This window comes from Oryctolagus cuniculus, chromosome 16 (assembly GCF_051225735.1).
Source record: "Oryctolagus cuniculus isolate XC-2025 breed Fujian yellow rabbit chromosome 16, ASM5122573v1, whole genome shotgun sequence".
In the NCBI taxonomy this organism is placed as follows: domain Eukaryota; kingdom Metazoa; phylum Chordata; class Mammalia; order Lagomorpha; family Leporidae; genus Oryctolagus; species Oryctolagus cuniculus.
Window position 1 is genome coordinate 87407447 of NC_142882.1, and position 21085 is coordinate 87428531.

At 38.2% G+C, this 21085-nt stretch overlaps 1 protein-coding gene across 2 annotated transcripts in view; it reads left to right on the forward strand.

Annotated features, from left to right (window-relative positions):
* Nucleotides 1-21085, forward strand: part of SEMA3A (semaphorin 3A) — a 488303-nt gene that overhangs the window by 311182 nt on the left and 156036 nt on the right. For both annotated transcript variants that reach the window (XM_051853017.3, XM_051853018.3), the window contains exon 4: nucleotides 18319-18476. In XM_051853017.3, coding sequence (XP_051708977.3) covers nucleotides 18319-18476 — 158 coding nt within the window. The remainder of the gene's footprint in view (nucleotides 1-18318; nucleotides 18477-21085) is intronic.

Here is a 21085-nt window from a genome sequence, read left to right on the forward strand (position 1 = left end):
ACACAGTTAAAGATAGCCAAGTCAAAAGAAGGTGGAGGGCATTAGAAGCTTCCCAACCCAAGATATAGCATCTGTTAAAGACCTTAGATTGAAAGAATTGTACCGCCAAGTGTGGTGAGCAAGGGATGACTTAGCAACACACTAGCCCTGTCATGGCAGGGACATGAGGAACACTAAAACTGTAGGATTTTTATTCCCAACTGTGATGGGAAACAGTTAAGCACCTTTGGGAGGAGTTACAGGATGTGTTCCCTATTTACAGAGGAGTCACTGATTGTTAAGTGTGCCATGCCCTGAATGGCAGTCAAATCAGGGAGCCTCTGCAGAACTGGTACATTTGTCCTGGTAAGAGAGAAGAAAGTCTTGAACTAGGTTGGTGCTGGTGTCAACTGAAAGATGTGTGTGGGCTTGAGCTGAGTGTTAAGGGTAGAATTAACTACGATTTCCAAATTTAGATAATTGAAACAACTATGCACTTTTCTATCACTTTCCCTAATAGTTAAAACCTCAAAGACATCTTAGGATATTAAATTGCTTAACTATATCCCCTAGATCTTTGGGGGAAAAACTACCAGTGCTATTTTCATATGGACGTAATATCCATTAGAACAGGTAAGAATGCAAAACCAATCTTTAGTTTTTTCCTGGCAGATCTGCTCTCCAGGGTGCCCTTAACCTTAACAGCTATTAGTCAAGTGTGTGGTCATTAACAACATCAACAAATCCTTGGATGTGAATTCTCAAATTAATATTCAACAGGTTCTGTCCTAAAGGCTTTTGAGATCCCTGCAGATGTAATCCATCTCCCAACAAGGAAGTGTGGTATTTAAAAGGATTTTTGACAATTTGCAACATGGAAAATGGTTCATAGCTAGTATTTCTAAATGTATTTTTGCATTTAAGCATACACATTGTAAAGTATTGCTTAATAATTTTGGAGGGAATGGGCGTTTAGCCTGGCTGCTAAGATGCTCATGTCCCTTAACACAGAAACTGGGTTTGACTCTGGCTCCAGCTCCTGACTCCAGCTTCCTGCCAAAGCAGGACTTGAGAGGCAGCAGTGATGGTTCAAGTAGTTGGGATTGTGTTTCTGGCTCCTTGCTTTGGTCCAGACCAAGCCTCCAGCACTGCAGACATTTGGAAAGTTAACCAGCAGAGAGATGGAAGCTGTTTCTGTTTCTTTGCATCTCAAATGAATTAACTAAATTAAAGTAAAAGTAGACTTGTTTAATATTTTTAAAGAGAATCTTACAGAAGTAGCAGTACCAGTGTGAGGGAATACTAGTAGATTTTGGTACTCAAGTGCATGGTAATGATCAGCATTCCTTCAGCTGCCACTCAAAAGCAGACATTTTTACCCTGCATATACTCTAAGAAATGGTGAAATTACACAGAGCATTCAATCACTTGATCAAAATGTACTCAGCTCGAAAATTACAATGCTGATTGCTCATTTTTCAGGAATTTAAAGAAAAAACAAAGGCTCCCTTAGATGTCTTATAAATCAATGCTGTCGTGAGTAATAGACATTTCAAGTCTGGCCAGCATGCTGTGGGTGAAAAGGTTAGTTACAAGGAAGAATTTGATAATAATGTATGGGTAAGCCATCTCTGGGTTTGATAATCTTATACAGAGTTCCCTTAACAAAAGAAATTGAAATGTTCTTGAAAAGATTAGCATTTTATGGGTCAAGATGGAGGACTGTGACTTTCATTCAAATAAATATATATAGGAAAAAAATCCCACAGCAAGGACTCACAGCTGCTAAAACACATAATCTTCCCACATGCATTTCATGTCTTTTTGACATGTGTATCTTCACTGTATACAGAGTTAACATACATATGAACTTTCCCACAGAAACATGCCACATACGTAGAATTGGAATGTGTATTTTACAAATAAATCATCCACACATGATCCAGTCAATAAATACTAAGTGATAAAACTATCTTTTCTTCGCCTACTCAATTTTCTAACAATAATGTAAATTATTTTTTCTAATGGATTTTTCTGAAGATGACTTCAAGTCATAGAAGGGTCCAAGAATATGTTCTAGCTCTTACAATAGTATTTTGTTAAGTGTCACACTTTCAGAGATTGGAAATTATCTGCCATGGGTAAATTCTGGAAGAATACTTTAGCGATAAAAGGCTTGCCTGGGGAGACCTGAACTACAGCATATAGACAAGTTAAATATATGTATGTATGTATCTGTATATATAGTTGATATCAATCTACAATAGCAGGGAAGGGTGGGGAGATCAGGTAGATTTGATTATGGGTGCCACAGTGTGGTTGGGTGAAGGTGATGGGGTTCAGGTCTTGCATAAAACAGTAGGTCACTGTAGACTGCAGGAAAGGAGATTGAAGGACTGTTTGCCTGGTATGATTGATTCGTGCTGTGTATATTGGTTAAATGTTTCACTATGCCCCATAAAATGCATATTTATTTCATATTAATTCAAAATTTTAAAAATAAGTAAAAAGGAGAGATGGCTGAAACCAAATGACCAAACCATTATCATAGTATGAGCTAGAAAAACGCCATACTGGAGTTAAACACATACCCCAGGAGGTTGGAAAGTATAAGTCTCATCATTTTTTTTCTTTTTCTGATGCATAATGAGAATATCTGTATTCTTTGTTTTTTGGAGAATGATATGAAGAAATGCGCAAATTTTTAAAATTTGTTATAATTTACAACATCGCAATTAGAGTTGTCTAGAAACTTTAGAAACATCAGAATCATAATATCTTCAGGAGAAAAATAACCTTAACAATATTCAGACATTACATCATTCGTTTTCCTTTTAAGTTTGTCTGTGAGATGGTTAGGGGCAGGTATTTCACATGTGGTCTAAGAGAGGCGGAGAAAAATGAAGGTTACTGCCAGTAGTTGCGTCATAAATCAGTCGTAGAGTTAAAGACTCATACAGTGTGCAGGGCAAAACCTGGGTTTTCTGAAATTCCCTTACCCCTGCAGCTAAGCTAGATATAACAAAAGTAAAAATCATATTAGGTTGATTTAATGGTAAGAAAAATTTACTAACATGATTTCAACAAAATCTCAGATCTCGCCAACAAATAGAAATATACTTTACCTATACTTTAAATATTGTTTTATTAGAAAATTTAGAATTGAAATATATTTGAAGCATTTGGACTTTGACCTTTCACCCTCTCCTACATGATTAAAATAAGCTAATAAATGCAAAGGGGAAATAAGAAATGTAAGCCAAGAAGACTTCATTTGCTAACCCCTAAAGGCAATGTTGGGTACAAGTTGACATCATTTATAATCTAACCCAGATAAATTCCCAGTGTGGAAAAGATAGCCTACGTGAGGTCAAGTGTTTTGGCTAAGTTGTTTGGAAAGAACAAAGTGCACCTGCCCAAAGCCCACCAACTTCTTAAAATGTGGAAACTGAAGACTGATAAGGTAAAGATTCTGATGAAAGCTAAAATACATCCCAGTTCTCCCAGAAAGTATGGAGTAAATAATGTTTTTTAATTTGCAAAAATCAAATGGGAGTTGAACACATTTGAATCTAATTAAAAGAGACATGATTTTATGTGGTCCTGGGTATGCTGATCGCACCATAGGAAGAATCCTGCATAATGAGAATCTTGCATGGGAAAGAGTGTTGATAGATAGGTCTTGCATTGGATGTATGAGGTCACTGGTTTACATCCTGAGGAGAAAACCTGGACTGATTCCATGAAAAACAGCTGCTTTTGTAAAATACAGTGTCTTGCACACAAATGGAATTAAAGTAGCTACCGTCACTTTAAGGACTCCACAACCCTCAAAGAGAGGTAGACATTTGGTCCCAAGTATTTCAGACATGCTGCATCAGCATGGAAATATAATTTTCCTTGAAATAAATCATTAACATAAAGTTGTGGCTATATATATATTTAAAAGACTATCTCTTAAAACTTATGGCAAATATAAGGTGACTTGTGTTTTATTTTTCAATTCCAGGCATAGGATTGAAATCTTAGAAAACCATCCAAATACATTATTCAGAAAATAGCCATTGGTTTACGCTGAATTAGAGACTAAATATGTGTTGTACTAATTCCATAATCTTTCTCAGTGTTCCCTCTGTTACATCTCTATCATTTGGAAATCTGCATTTTTAAAAAACCAAAGTTATACTAGAATTCAATGAAAGTGTAGGGCATTGTTATTACAGGGCTGTTACCCCAACCCCTGCCAAAATAATAATAATAATAATATAATGTTGATAAAACTGAAGCACAAAGAAGTTGATCTGTATTCATTTTTCATAATGATTAGCCTAGAGAATGTTTATGATTTTAAAATAATTGCTATCAAACTATTTGCCCCAAGTTTTTTAAAACCCCAGTACTTACTCATAAATTTCATTGTATTTTGAACAATCAAGGCTCGACATTGATAAAACATTAATAAAACATTATCTCTTAAATACCCCTCAAAAATATGAGTTCTCTTACAAGGGGAAAAATGGGTTCTATGTCAATCAGAATTGGGAAACATTGAGTTTAGCAACATTTTTAAGCCTATTTCTTTACAGCTAGACCTCCCAAAGTCTTTAATATGATAATCTGAAGTATAATATGTAAAATATATCATGATTTCCTAAACTCATTTTTCATGGAAACCTCTATTCCATAGGACATCCAAAGAAATTAATGTTTTTTTGACCATCCCAGTAAAGAACCACTCGCTCATTCACAAGCATGCATATTTACTTTCATTAGAAAAGAAAAACAAGAAACAATTTAACTTTTCTTAATTTACAAAAAAAGTCATATAAAAGTCATGGAAAATACTTTCCAATTTGTGTTTGTAGCAGTTAAGATTTTATACCAATGTGCTTTTCTGTTTAGCATTCTGTTTAGCAACCTTAGAAGAACGGTAGAAGGTAGAGAGGCAATAAAACCTGTGCAATTAAAATTAAATTTCACTAAGGTCATATTTTGTACCTCAGATAATGCCTCTAATCAAAGGGGAAATTCATATAGAATTGTTCAAATGGTTAAAACTATGCATTTAATAAAGAAAAACCTGGGCCCAAAACAGTGTACAGCCAAGCATAAAATACATTCAAACACAGAGATTAAAATATTTATCTTTTATGGTCCTTCTTCTGGAAAGAAAGTATAATTTTGTTTGTTCCCATTTCTTTTTTTTTTTTTTTTTTTTTTTTTTGCCATCTCATGATTATAGGTAAGAGTTTTGGGGTCAGTCTGTCCCAGGCTTTCTGAAATCAATGTGTGTATTTATCTCTGAACTCAAGGAGTGAATCACTAGTGTTCAAACACTACCACTTTCTGTCCTGTTTGCGTGCTCATGGTGTGCCTCCCTGGTAGACCCTATCTTCATTCCACGCCCTTTGGTACTTTTGCAAAAAAACATTTTGGATCACCTGAATCACGACTTCCGAAATGATAGCTCTCACGGGTTCACAGCAGCAGAGTAGAAAGCAGGGCTGATAAACTCCGCAGGTGACCAGAAGAACCCGCTGTAGCATTTCTTAGATTCTGATTTCTGATAAGCGGGAAGGAAGTCATTACACAGACTGAGCTACAAACTTTTAAAGCAAGCACTTGATGTTTTTAAGCTGCAGTAATGTCTCTACCTTGAATACTTACAGGAGATAAACCAACAATGATAACTGGAAAAAAGCAAGACATTTTTTCTCATTTTTCTAACTGTTACTTTCTACCATTTCTTATTTTGATCAGCAGAGACATTTAGCCTAATAAGAAACAAATGTTTGTTTCAAATAATTCCCATGCAATAAAATGTAAAAATAAAAATTTTTTTAAATTTGGTAAAAATGTGTTGCCACTTAGAGGTACAGGAAAATACAGAATCTCGGCTTTTACAATGAGCTTCATAGGTTGTTTCTTTAATAACAATTTATTAATTTGTGGGGAGAAGCTGTCTACCACGTGTCATCGCTTTAATTTTAAAGATATAAAACCATTTTCAGTTAATCCAAAGTGTATTAATGACTGTTGTTACACAGAACGGATGCTCTTCTTTTAATTCTTTCCATGCGAAGCATCAGAAAGTTGAAAGAACTGAGGAACCCGTGACCTCAGACAGCCCAGGATTCCCCTGGATGCCGACACTGGACGGCCTCTGGAGGTTCCCAGTGCGCACTTCCTCTTCACTCACGTAGAGGCGGACTTTACCCTGGCTTTTCTCTGCCTGGAGACTGCTGGGACCTTCTCATTTGGAATGAGTGGCCTGGCCAGCAGGGATTAAAAGGGGCTCCTATTTCACTCTAAGCCATGTTTATTACTTGCAACTCAAACCTTGTTAGGGGCATTTTGCTTTTGTTTTGTTTTGGTTAAAGGGACGTGGCCACAGTTTTAAATGGAGTGTAGGAGGAAGTTGAATGAGAAACTCACTCACTTTCCTGTTGCGCAGTCATGAAGAAGAGGTAAATCAGGTTCAGAATTAGACATTTATCCTTGGGGGACTAGATGTCTGTGTCCGGCGTGGGTGTGCGGAACCTTTGCCGTCCTCAGCCCTGTCTAGTGTGGAGTGTACTTGATTTAATGGGCCCTTGGAGAGCAGGGAGTTTTCAACAAATAAGCTGGATTTTTAGCTTCATTCTGGGGAGTCGCAGGTTGTCCTTGGGGATCTGAAACCAAACCTGCCTCCCATTATAGTTAGTTTCAATCCCAGAATATTTCTACATGTGACCCAACTTCAGATTATTATATTTATAGCAGAAATTATTTAGAAAAGAAAATAGAACTATTTACATTTATTTCACTTTCTGCATCAGATAATATCCATGAATTGTTAATTTTCCTCCTGTACCTCTGGAAGTAATACTGTCACAAGTTATGTTGCCAAAATATATAGGGGAAAGCTGGATGTAGGAAAACTTAATCTTGCCCAAAATTCTCTATCATGACCCTATTTTTCTTTCTTTGATTTTATATGTAGAAAAACTATGAAATGTCAAAGAATTGTGCACCAGTTCCATTAAGGCATCTGCCTGCAAATTTGCCCATTCCAAAATAAAACAGTGCTGCACAAGAAGTCACAAGGTGTCACCTTAACTTGGATGTTACTGTCACTTGGGCGCAGGGCATGGTGTCCTCTCAAGTCTTTGAACTCATGGGTTTTCTACACATTCCTCTCCCATCTCCTTCCCCTTCCTCTGCCGGGAACTCCGAGCCCCATAAAATCCTTTGTGGACAACCCAGAGGCCATCATTGTGGCTGCTCCAGGTCATGGCTATTACGTCACAGGAATAGTCCCCATCACTCCTTCTCAAAAACAGGAAAGAAGGGAGAGACAAGAAAATCAGCTCTCAAGGGTACAACCTCTCCTTTGTAAGTGGCGAGCAGGGACAGATGTCTGGCACAACCCCTCGGGACACACGTATCCCACACTGGAGCAGCAGCTGGAGGTCCGGCTCCACTTCCAAACCAGCTTCCTGCTGATGCACACCCCGAGAGGCAGCAGATGACGGCTCAAGTTCTCAGGTCTCCGCCACGCATGTGGGAAACCCGGATGGAATTCCTGGCTCCCTAATTGGGCCTGGCCAGCCCTGGCCGTAGCAGGCACGTGCCTGAAGGAAAAGGCACCTCTGTGAACCCTGAGTGAACATGCTGTCCAGTAGGTCAGCATTTTCAGGGAACAGTTCTGGCACTGAATAAGGAAGACTTCTCTCCTGCCACAAATATGTGTTGGGAAGGAAATTATGAAACTATACTGGATGAAATAATTTCTTTTTCCATCGAGAGCCTGCTCAATATTGCAATTCAAATACAACGTTCTAGGGCCAGCGCTGTGGCATAGTGGGTAAAGCTGCTGCCTTAAGTGCCAGCATCCCATTTGGGTGCCAGTTCGTGCGCCAGCTGCTCCACTTCTGATCCAGCTCTCTGCTATGGCCTGGGAAAGCAGTAGAAGATGGCCCAAGTACTTGGGCCCTGCACCCATGTGGGAGACCCGGAAGAAGCTCCTGGTTCCAGGCTTCAGATCAGCGCAGTTCCAACCATTGCAGTCAATTGGGGAGTCAACCAGCGGATGGAAGACCTTTCTCTCTGCCTCTCCTTCTCTCTCTGTGTAACTCTGACTTTCAAGTAAAATAAATATTTTTAAAAAACACACAACGTTCTTAAGCAGTTTTTTTTTTTAAATCTTGTAGTGGACATATGCAACATTTAATGGGTGGCTGAGTGGTTTATCACATTTAATTCTCCATCTATTTTCCACTTTTAGTAAGATATGATACAATTTGTTACATGTCAGGAAATGTGCTTTCTTACAGCCATGCAAAATATAATTATTTGAAGAACACACTGAAATACCTGCTGTGTCACATGAAAATATTGACCAAGACTGCCTAAAAATTTACTTTTGACTGTATGACACAGACAAGCACTTTCCTTTTCAACTTGCTACAGGTGATACAGCGCTCACCATCCACTCTCTCAGGGACTCTGATAATAGAGAAGAATAGAAAGGAAATAGAAAGGAAACTCATAGCAAAGAAGACAGAACCAAAACAAAGCTTTGATCTCTGGATTCCTAATTTGTCACTCAAATCACTCAATAAAACTAAGGTGAATTTTAAAAGAATGATTGACACTTTCATTCCAAGTTTTCACTAATCATCTTACACAGTACATAGTGGTCAATGGCAATGCATATCTGAATCAGCCATGTTTGTCCACATTAAAACAGGCAACCTCGTTAGGTTACAATTACGTTGAAACTCTATTCCTTCAGGCAGGGGTAAAAATTAACACCGTGCTTTCGCGATTTTGTACACTGTTTGCAGTTTTTATTATTTGCCCATGTCCTTGTGCCAGAAAATATTATCCCTATTGGGGATAAGGCAGCAAAACATAAGGAGCAGAATGAAAGTCACAAATTTTCCAGAAATCAATTTAGAAGGATCATTGAACCTGGAGCCAAGAGATCTGAATATAAATCTGGCCTCTGATGCTGTTAACAGTAACGTTGCTTCTGCTTTTCTATTAACGCAAGCAGTCAGACTTCAGTCAGTCAGCCTAAAGACTCCTCTGGATCTCAGAATCAATGATTGATTCATTACCCAGCTCACCATTTCCGCTACGTATGATTTCACCCACACAGCATTGTGCCAACCTTCATAACTCAGAGGGGAAGGCACTAACTAATGAGTCCTAACACTCATGCAGCTGAGTGGTCTGTGATGAACTCATGACCCTGTGTTGCATCAAAGCACAGGGAGCCTCTGTGAAGAGGGTAACCCCTGCTCGTTCCCTGCTTTCATGGGAGAGACGATTTCTAATTCCACCTGCAAGTACAAGAACAAAGGAAATAAACCGGAAGCAGGTAGAGGCAAGCCATGCTTAGAGAAGAGTAAACTGGCCATGGCTGATAGCATTGTGGCAATTTACAGAAACTGGTGTGCAATAGGGAAGAGAAGGAAGACTGGGGAGTGGGACTTTTCCCAGTGAGATGATGCCGTGATAAAGGTGGTGGCTCTGCAGGAGCTGTATTCAGTTTTAATAAAAGCATTGCGTTTTTGAGCCATGCCCTGGCTAATCTGTATTGTGATTTGCAGAGTATATTAAGGCTGAGAGAAAATGAAGATAGAAGCTGGTTAAGTTTTTGCAATAATTTGTTTAATGCTACAGGCAAAACACCTCTCAAAAAAAAAGTATTCATGTTGAAGAAAAACAACCATAACAGTGCTTAGCTCATAGGATTCAAAAATTGTAACCTTTGTTATTTTATAGCAATTTGTAAGTACTTTGGGGTACAGAGGGTATGCAGGTGAACTTAATGTATAACTAATGAGAAATACTAGCAGATAGCCTAACCCACAAAACATCGCTGCATTGCCTTTTTACCTAGACATCGGTTATTGCATTTATTTTTTTCTAAGTTCCCTGTTGCATTTTTAAGAAATAAAATGTGTTTCATGTAATATTTATTGATTAAATATTAATTTCATGTAATTAATTTCCTGTCTGAGTCCATTTCCTCATGCACAAAAATGGCAATGAAAATCCCTAGCCCCCAGTGTTGTTGGGAATATTAATTTCATGTAATATTTATTGATTAAATATTAATTTCATGTAATATTTATTGATGCATGGCTTCTGTGTGCCAAGTCAAGGTACAAGGCCAGGGTAGCCAGAGTAACTTCTCCACTGCTCCCTCGTCCACTGGGAGGAAAGCTCTCAGCTTCACCTCGTCACCAGGTAGAAGAAACCCACCTGCTTTATAACGTAGCTTAATCGGGGAGCCATGCCGGGGGCAAAGGTCACATCTTAAAACTCTGCTGGGCAGAAGCCACAGAGATGGGAACATGACACAAGAGCTCTAGAGGCTTGACCCATGAGGGAGCACAGTGGGACTGTCCCTGTGGCGTGAGCACGCAGAGGTGGGTCTCCCCTGCCCATTGCAGGTCCCTCCTGGGCCAGAGCCCGCATCCTCGGCCAAGGCAATGGGAAGGCTGCAAAGGGTGACCTGAGATGGGCTTGTTCACAATGGCACAGCCACAGCCACTCGGAGAGCCTCTTTCTGTAAAGGAAAACACTGTGGGTGCAGCCGCTATGCTTTTTCTTAAGATTTATTCTTTTTTTTTTTTTTTTTTTTTTAACTTTTATTTAATGAATATACGTTTCCAAAGTACGAATAATGGATTACTATGGCTTCCCCCCCATACCGTCCCTCCCACCCACAACCCTCCCCTTTCCCACTCCCTCTCCCCTTCCATTCACATCAAGATTCATTTTCGATTATCTTAATATACAGAAGATCAGCTTAGTATACATTAAGTAAGGATTTCAACAGTTTGCTCCCACACAGAAACATAAAGTGAAAAATAATAGATGATTTTTTTTAATGATGATGAAATCAGATCAGACCTATTGTCATGTTTAATCCCAGTGAGAGTCAAGTTGGGAGTTGATAGTTTCTTTTCTTTTCTTTTCTTTTTTTTTTTCTGTGAATAATTTGATGCCTCATTAGCATTTTCCTCTCTTCATTAAAAATATTTATTTTCCTCTCTTATTTCTGTTAGAGACCCAAAGGAAGAAGAGAGAATACAATTTGTTGTCTTTCACCGGTAGAAAATATACTTATTTTGTAGAAAGATCACTCTGGACGCATTGTTGGTATGAACCTAGAGAGGAAGTTTTGTTAGAAGATAATCGCAATAACTCAGGGGAGATATAATGAGGCGCTGAAGAAAGACAATTACAGTGAAGATGCAAGCAAAAGCAAATATTGGACATATTATTGTGAAGCAAACTTGAAGCGGTAGACTGGAGGCTGAGGCTCTGGCCTGCACGAATCCTAGGACCAGTGATGCCGGTAACCATGTAAAACATACAGAAAGGCAGCCCAGTGGCAGGAATAGGAGCCAAGGGAGTGAGTTGTGTTTATGTCCTGCAGGCTCTGAGATGTTTGTAAGACATCTAAATAAAGATTTTTAGCAAGATTCCGTTTGGCCTTTGGAGGCCCATGTGTCTATTTTTTTATGATTTTATTTATTTTTTTTATTTGAGAGGTGGAGTTACAAACAGAGAGAGGGAAAGGCAGAGAGAAGGGTCTACCATCCGCTGGTTCACCCCCTAAATGGCTGCAATGGCCGCAACTGAGCCGATCTGAAGCCAGGAGTCAGGAGCCAGAACTTCTTCTGGGTCTCCCATGCAGGTGCAGGGGCCCAAGCACTTGGGCCATCTCCACTGCTTTCCCAGGCCATAGCAGAGAGCTGGATTGGAAGTGGAGCAGATGGGACTTGAACCAGCACCCATATGGGATGCCAATGCTACAGGCGGAGGATTAACCTACTGTGCTAGTGCCAGCCCCTGCCCATGTGTCTTAAAAGACAAATATTTGAGACATGTCAAAATGCTGCTGGTAATGAAATCTATCACTGCAGAGAAAATTACCCAGAGTTCATATTGTGTAAAAAGACCAGGTACAGAGCAAATAAATAACATGAATATTCAACCAAAGCAAGTTATGTGGTCAAGAGAGGTAACCCAACTTTTCGAGCATCAGGTCCTACTATTCTTGAAAATGTACCCTTCTTGGAGGTACTGTAGAGAAAAGCAGAGTGACCTCTGATGTCAGATGGGAACCAATATCCTGATTCGACGTCAGTCTGTCTCTGTGCCCTAAGGTCTTCCTGATAACCCATCTAAGTCCATTTCTTCATGAGCAAAAAAGGCAATGAAAATCCCCAGCCCCAGTGCTGCTGGGAAGCGTTCCACAGTGTGCCACTCACAGCAGGTGCTTGGCCCTGCGTTTTTCCTTATTTCTGTCATCTCATCTTCATAACTGCCCCTGCATGGGACACTCTGCCAGGCCACTTTGTGCTGTTGCCGCTGCCAAGTTCCATCTCTAAGATTATTCATTTCTCATTGTGCCATGGATTTTTCTATCCCATTAACTTTCTTAGCTCTTATTATACTCTTTGCTGTTGATAATTTACTTTCTGCTTCTCCAAGGACATTTACCCACCTTGCCATCAAGGTCTTATTGATCTTTATACTCCACTCATTTTTTTTTTGCCAATGTCATGTGTTACATATGGCAAGGACCAAATAGGTGTTTATTGAGTTGAGGATGGATGACCATTAAACGATGGAAACCTGAGTGGTCAGCTTGGATGGTGAGCAGTTTTCTTTTCATGTGTACTTTTCACGTTATACAAAGCAGACCATGGATTCGTATCCCAGACAGTCCTAGTCTTGAAGCTTTGCAAACATCTTTGGGGGGAAACGCACTGTCCTTCCGTGACAGCATGGCTCAGACCCGCTTATGTATCATATGGGATCTAGAAGCAGTGACGCTGGCGTGAGTTCAGAATTGACCTTTCTTGTCCAAAACTCAAGTGTGGGAATCCCATGCCTTCATCGGGGAGGCTGTTCAAGTCAAAAGCTGTTGGTTCACAGCGACTGTGAGTAAGAGCATTTGGCAGGGGAGAGACAGAGACACTGGAGATCAGACCATCAGCATATCCAGAGAGAAGGTTGAAGAAGATCTTGGAGAAATGTCCTAGGCAGGGCCTGGCACAGCCTGGAGAGGGCAAAAGTTAAGTTCAGACAAGGCTGTGTAAGCCTGATGCATATGTTTGAGTGTTTACTGCTGTTGAAATGAGGAGATAGATTTTTTTTTCCGTGTATTCAAGCAATACTTACCATGTTTTGTAAATTGAAAGACTATACTAACATCACAAAATAAATCAAGACACATGGACACACACTGATGTCAGCTCTGTCTACGCAGTGGTAAGGCACATTGGCCAGAGATGGTAAGGGTGGCACTCACCATCCACACCGTGTAACTTAGAGCCATACTTCCCAAACGCCAGTCTCTGGAAAAGCACTAGCCTTCTGTGTGGTTTAAAACCTAGGCATTGGTGAAAGAAAAAGAAAATGAAAATAGTGTGATTTTTTTCATTATGTAAATGTATTCATTTCTTTTAAAGCTATCTTTTATATTTTTTGTTCCTTCCATTTTGTTAGTAAAATGAAAAGCCATCTTTTCCCATGAAATGATAATGATAGCAAATAGTACTTGTCTTTGTTCTGCTAATGCAATAAAAAGTTGTGCCCTGTTGTTTCAGCTTGTGTTTTGAATTTGAGGCTTCTTTGTTTTATGTAATTAAAAAAGAAAACCTGGGAAGTGCTAAATATAGGATCTAAAATTTGTGGAACTTCCTGAATTTTCCAATATTTACAAATATCTAGATGGGGTCATCATTTAGCAACAATGTTTTGGCATCTTGTGGACTCAGCCCTTGGCTGCTCTGAATGGGTGTTTGACTGTTGTATAAAAAGGGCAAAGTTCAAGTCATGCAAACAGGACAGAAGCCTAAAGCATCAATGAATACGGGCGATTCATGTGAGTCCAGCTACTGCCGGAGTCCTGTTACCGCTCATGCTCTAACACTTGGAGGGGAAGAGGAGAGAAAGAGCGAAACGCAACGGAAGTCAGGGACGTAAAGAACAGGGTGACTTTTATTTGGATTTGAAGGTCAAGTACACAGGAGTTCTCCCGCCAACTATAAAATGTCTATCTAGTTCTGGGCGGTCCTGTGTGCTGGAAATCAGTGTTCCTTTCACTGCCTTTTTAAGAATCTGCCCTGGTCATTGTAACATAATCCTCTGTGTGTATCCTAAAGATAATCAGAACACCACAGGAACCACACAGTTTTATCCTGGAGAGGTGAACCATCATGTGTGATTTCAATATAGATTTTCCCATCTTTTGTCTTCTTCTTGCATATTAAATGTATATGAAGAACATTAGTTTGTAAAATAATTTTAATAATCTGATATCTACCAGTGTCTTTTTTTACTCCTTCCAAGTGAATCTATATGAAAGATCATGATGAAGTCATAGGGAGAAGGCAAACTGAAAATTTGTAAACAAATAGAATAAAAATAAAAATTACTGTTTTTCTCTCACAATTGTTTGGTGCCATATTCTGATTATAGAACAGACCAATTATAATTTCTTCTTTTGTTATGTTATTAGATTTAAAAGAAGTATATAAGAGTTTTGAATTTCAGTGGACTCCCTTTTTTGAACTATATCACAAGAGAGTACAACCCATTTATAATTGCCACTACTGCTTGAAATAGCAACCATAATGGTGACAATACTTATTAAGCATTGACTGTTTGCCTAGATTTATGATGAGCATATCTTCAGTTTTATCATTAAGCAAATCATAAAGATACTAAATCATTTGATGACTCTAGAATAAACACAATAATCACCTTTCAATCTTAAGAATGTATTATTCATTAGAGTGCCTATTCTAAAAAATAGCATTTTAACATAAAATTCTGCACTTATTTTTTTTTAACTTTTATTTAATGCATATAAATTTCCAAAGTACGACTTATGGATTACAATGGCTTCCCCCCCATACAGTCCCTCCCACCCACAACCCTCCCCTTTCCCACTCCCTCTCCCCTTCCATTCACATCAAGATTCATTTTCGATTATCTTAATATACAGAAGAATTCTGCACTTATTTCTCTTTATGAATGAAACAGCAGGTAGAAGCTCAGGTTTATCTCAACCACTTTTGAACTGAGTTACACTGAAAGATAATTAATGCCTTTTCAAAAGCCAGTTGGTTACTCAGATTTGCCATAGTCAAGCTGACTCTAGGAATTTAGATTGTTTCAAAGAGCATTTCTTGTCAATTGCCTGGATCTGCACATAGGCACCATGTGAGTACGTGGAGTGATATGAAACATCTCATGTTACTAAATATCCACTGTAGCTCCAAATGTGCTTATGATCATTGCAAAGTATAAATAGCAGAAATGTAGAAGAACACGGAAAGTTCTAAAGGAGTAGTTTCAGATTAAAATTGCTGAATATCACTTGAAGCTAATACAAACTCACAGTGAAAATAGGGCAAACAGAATATAGAAGAATCTCAGCTCCAGATTTGGAGAAACCCAGGCAGGCATTTTCACCCTGGAACTCAAAATGTGTCCTGCTCACCACCCTGAAGTTCTCCAAAACTCTTCTCAGTAAAGCAATGAAAGAAGCCCCCGTTAAAAGAAAATACCTCAAGAATCTGGAATAAAAAGAAGATGGAACAAAACTGAGTACATTTGAAGTAACAGAAACAGCCATTAAGTCATACTCCATGAAAATACCTTGTTCTAATGAAATGATTCAGCTAGTTTATTTCTAGAGTGATTTCAAATAAAAGCCACCAAAGGCCTCTCTAAGCTTCCTGTGCGTAGAAACCAATAACTCTCCCCAAATGAATTTACAAATTTGACCTATTGCATATTTTTCAATTGGATAAATATTTTCACTGCTTAGAATTATAGTGTAGAAAGTCATTGTTTCTATTGCTTAGAACTGAGGATATGATTGACAAAGAAGAATGCTTCATTGTCCTTAGTATTAATATAAATAAAAACATATTATGATTCATATTTATCCCTTTACCATACAGAAATTGCAGCTGTTAACAAGTTAGAACACTTGGTAAGAGAGTTTATAAAAAGTATTTTCTTCAGTCTAGTCCATCTGGATCATAATTTTTATATCTTGCCAAGAAGATCAAACTTGCTCATATTTAACCTCCACTTACACAAATAATCTTCTGTTGAGTGCTTGCTATGCAAACTTTCACTTCAGGCTCTTTCCATGAGAATGGAACTTTACCTTCGCAGTAACCATCCCATTTTCTGTAAAACTGAGACCCAACGTGCTTAGGGACCTCATCCTGATTTGCAAACCTAGAAAACAAGTACTGTAGAAATGTCCATGTTCTCGTAACTAGATCACTTCTGAGTCTAAACCTATAATGGCTGTTTTCCTGGAACCTTTCCCACTTGATGCTTAGGGGTTCCGTACATGATTTCTATGTGTTTCAAATTCAAATCCATGGTGTATCTCTTAATTGCCACTTGCATTTCTTAATGTCTCTATATACTCTGATTTTCTTGGTTTAGGTTGAACTTTTCCAGTCATTTTGTCTGGCTACCTATAGTCTGGCCTCTGGTACCAGGGTCGAATCACAGTGTTTTGAATGGGAATGAAGAGTGACTGGCATCTATTTGATTAAAAAAATGTTAAACATCCACTCTCTGCCTGAATTTATCCAACGATACAAGTTTGGCCCCCACCTCTGGGGCAGCTGCTTCCCACCCTCACGTAGCTCAGAGTGCCTCAAGTTTCAGTCTTAAATTGACTCTGTGTTGCACTAATGCTTTGCAGTGTTTTGGATGGTGGTGAAAGCAATGCCATTCAATTCAGATGTCATGCACTGGATGGGCTGCCCTTTGTCTCTGGACACTGAGCTCTCATTCATGTCAGCCATGATTCCTATGAATGAAATGTTTTCCTTTGATTTCCTCCCTCCCCTTTTCTCTTTGAGGGGGCAGGGAGAATTGGAGGCCAGCTTGTTATTACTGTTTCTCTTGAAGAAATCAGAAAAGCATGTTTTAACAATTTGTTCACATTTCTTCTATTAGATACGTAAATGTGCAAATAGGTATTCAATTCAATGTTAGTTGATCTGGTAATATGGAAACAAAGTTGTGTGGATTGTGGATATTGAGCTATTAATCATGTATTCCATGACCTTGGGAAATGTTAATTCTGGTAGTTAAATCATTTTGCATGAATGACTGCAGTAATTGACAGCGTGTTGCAAGTTATATTCAAGCAACATGTATGAAGAAACTCTAGGATAATGTCTCGGAGGCTGCGCTCAGCCTGGTTTGTAAGACCCGACACTGGTTTGTTGAGGTGGCATATGCTCCTGGGAGTTGGGAACAATGGCAATGAAGACAAACGCTGAGGACATGAGGAGGCTAGGACAGGGACTAAACACAAGGGTGGTGACTTGACCTTTAATGCTAAGTTCCAGAGTGTGAACTCTGTCCTCTGTGGAAATCACACTTTCAATAGTAAGATGGAAAAGACCATAGGAGAAGGAGATACCAGCGTGGAATCTGTCCCGAGACGCCAGTACATGTACGTTCCTGGAAGTGACGGCAGAGATACAGGGTGCACCTTGCAGCTCTCTTACCACGCAAGGTGCACTTTCCATTTTGTAGCTGCTGTGGAAAGTCCCCTGTGAACTGTGGACTGTGAACTGGAAATCTGAAGTACTCATTCAGGACATAGTTTCAGAGAACCCTTAACATCAGTGCCAAGGGGGCAGGATGGAGATCTAAAAACATGTGTTGTGTGTGGGTATTTGAGTTAAACAGATATTTAAAGAAAACCACTTTTCATAAAAGTTTTCATTCCGCTTCTCTAACTATGTCAACTCCGAAAACTTCAAAGGCTTTATATGGTAAAATGAATGATTTAATGATTGATATGATGTATTCAAGAATCTCGTTAAAGAAAGCCTTCAAACAACCAAGGAGGTTAAATTGTATTTTCTCTACACCTCATTCTCCTCTCTGCTGACTCTTTTGTTACCCTTCTAGCTGATGGCTTTAGGCAAATGAAACCACTCAGGCAAAACTTTGTAAAATTAAAGACATTTATTTACACTATGGACACTTCTAGTCCATTACAACATATGAATAGAATCTGCCAGGCCAGTGTGTGTAGGCAAGATGTTTCTCTCTTTTTCTTCTTTAGTGGTGTGTTTTCCTGAGTATGAAATCAACAAACTGATGAGTGTAACTCCCATTTCAATGAACTATAAAAACTGTATTTCTCTGTATTTCCTAGTTCCTGCCGGATAACTACAGCAAGCAGTAGTCGAATTACCGTGGACTGACAGTCTCGGCTCCTGGAGGACCTCACGTTAACCCCCAGTGTCTTGTGTTACCTTGCAGAAATGTTGGAATCCAACAATGTGATCACTTTCAATGGCTTGGCCAACAGCTCCAGTTATCATACCTTCCTTTTGGATGAGGAACGGAGTAGGCTCTATGTTGGAGCAAAGGATCACATATTTTCATTCAACCTGGTTAATATCAAGGATTTTCAAAAGGTATTTTTATTCTAATTTATATACCATAGTTCTGTCGAGACCTCTCAAGTTGTACAGAATTCTCTCACCATCTGACACCATGTCAACTGACAGAAAATTGCTTTAAATTAATATCTTTTTGGATGCAAATATATGATGGCAATAACAAGCCAATGGATGCAGTACAACATTAAAATCATCAAGGAAGAAGCATGGATTTTCAGTGTTCACTTTAAGAAATATTAACTTCAGCTTATCCTTCTTAGTTACACCATTTTCCCACAGAAAAGTAAATGTTTGAATTACATAGAAATACATTATAATTGACTTCATGTCCTATGCGTATGCATGCATGTGTGTAAATTTCTCCATCTCTCTATATTGCCAGCAAATGCAGGGTTCGTGCCTCCCACGCCTGTTCTGGTGTGCCACCTGTGTTTGCAAAGAAAGTTTTATTGGAACACAGGCACTCCCATTCATTTCCATATTATCTGTGTCTGTTTCATGCTACAACAGCAGAGTTGAGTAGTTGCGACAGAGATCATCTGGCCAAGAAAGCCTGAAATATTTACTATCTGGCCTTTTAAACAAAAACTTTGCCAAACCCAGATCTAGCAGATTAGTTTTCAAAGCTTTAGACATTTTGCAAATGTGGTCATTTAGACATCAGCAAGCAGCCAGATTTTATCCTTATTCTTAATATTGCTTCTGGCTTATTTCATTAATAACATACACAGTTTTGAAAGTAAACATGGATTGGCAAATTAGTGGAAGCCTGCTCCTCCATCTACATGCTGGACTCTAAATCAACTGGTTCTTCACAGTCGACATTTCCATTCTCAATTCCCTGAGGAACGAAGTCTTCAGGCAATAACTTTCACAAGAATCACAGCACAATGGGCTTCTTGGAACACAGACACATTAGCATCTAGTATGTTGGCTTTGCTTCTTCTCAACACTGAGGCTTTAGAGTGGTGGGCCTCAGCTGCCCATAAACCATAGCAGATTGGATGATAACTTTTAAAAATGTGACTGGGTTGTAAAAAGTCTTTGTTCTGGTTGGAGAATGTTGCTTAGAGATACAGTAAAGGTTTACATTCAAAGCTGACTCAGACCTTAAACAGGGTATTGCACTAAACCTAAGGCTTTTTCCTTTATTACCCAGACACTAAAATTCTGACCATATGCATACACATTTGATGCACTAGACATATTCATATAAAATGACAACACCCTTCTGAAATATTTTGGAATTAAGATATATCACTTAAAAATCTTAAAAATCACCCTGTGTATTTCTTTTCTTTCTCTGATTTTTCAATATGATTGATTTCTAAGCCCCCTCCAATGATAGCAATACATAGCCAAAACTTATCTACTATTTGAGAAAACTATTTTTCATTGGCTTTCCCAACAGGATAAAAACATCTTAAAAATTTTAGAAAAGGTCACAAATTAAGCAGATGTTTGTCATCATTGTTGTCTTAATGAAAGGAAAGTATACATTAAAGGAATATAAAAATCTAAGATAATTAAGGAAATTTTCACACTTTTATTTTAGGAGATTATATGTTGAGATTATCAGTATTACAGCATTTTATAATTTTGCAAAGGTTTCATGTATATAAATATGCATATATATCTGTAGATAGAAAGTGTATGAACATAAATCACTTTAGCCTATACGTTCCACATATTTAACCTTATCTTTGAATAGATATTCTGAACTTGGTTAATATATTCAGCTGTTTCTAAAACTGAAAAGAACCAAATTAAAATAGAGAAATCTACTGTTTTATAGCTGAGAACAATTTGAGTTATTTGTTTACCCAGTATATTTTAGTGTCGTCTATCAACAGACTCATCATACATATATTTTGAATTAATGAACTAATTAAAAATTAAGTGACATCCCATATATCTTAGTGTTCTTATAGCTCTTGTCCTTCAACTTTAAAATCAACATTTTAATCTGAAGATGTATTTCTAAATTGAAGGCATCTCATTGCAGCCTTGTGTATAAGCTTGAATCTAATTTACTTATGGATTTACATCTCTTTATTTATATTTCATTTTTATGTTCTTTTCAGTCTATGTATGTACAACATTGTTGAACAACTTCTTCCTAACCATCTCATGTTATGACAGATTCTGTACTATGGTATATCATAAATAATTCTTGATGACTTTTTAAACCACAATAAAATATAAGATTATAAACTTAAAGATGAAAAAATAAGCCAATCATTTTTAGAGGAAAGCACATTCCCAGATTTGGAAAATCATAGAAAAACACTTTACCTTAATAAAAGGAGTTCAGTCTCCTTAAAGATCCTGTTTGTTAAATATAAGAGCAAGAAGGACTGCTGTGAGTAGTGGATCATAAGAAAGAGAAAGTGCAAATAGACTTGAAGCATTTTAAATAAGAAAGAAAGACATTTAGGCATTATTAGTTACCTGAGCAGTTTTTGAACAAAGAAGATAAAGAATTTAACAGGAAAGTTATAAAATGATTCTTCATACTCTTTGATATAAAGAACTCATAGAATGAAGCCCAAACTGTCTCAACACCTAGCAATCAAGACTTCTGAAACTATAACAAAACATCTCGCCTTTGTAAAGAAATAAAT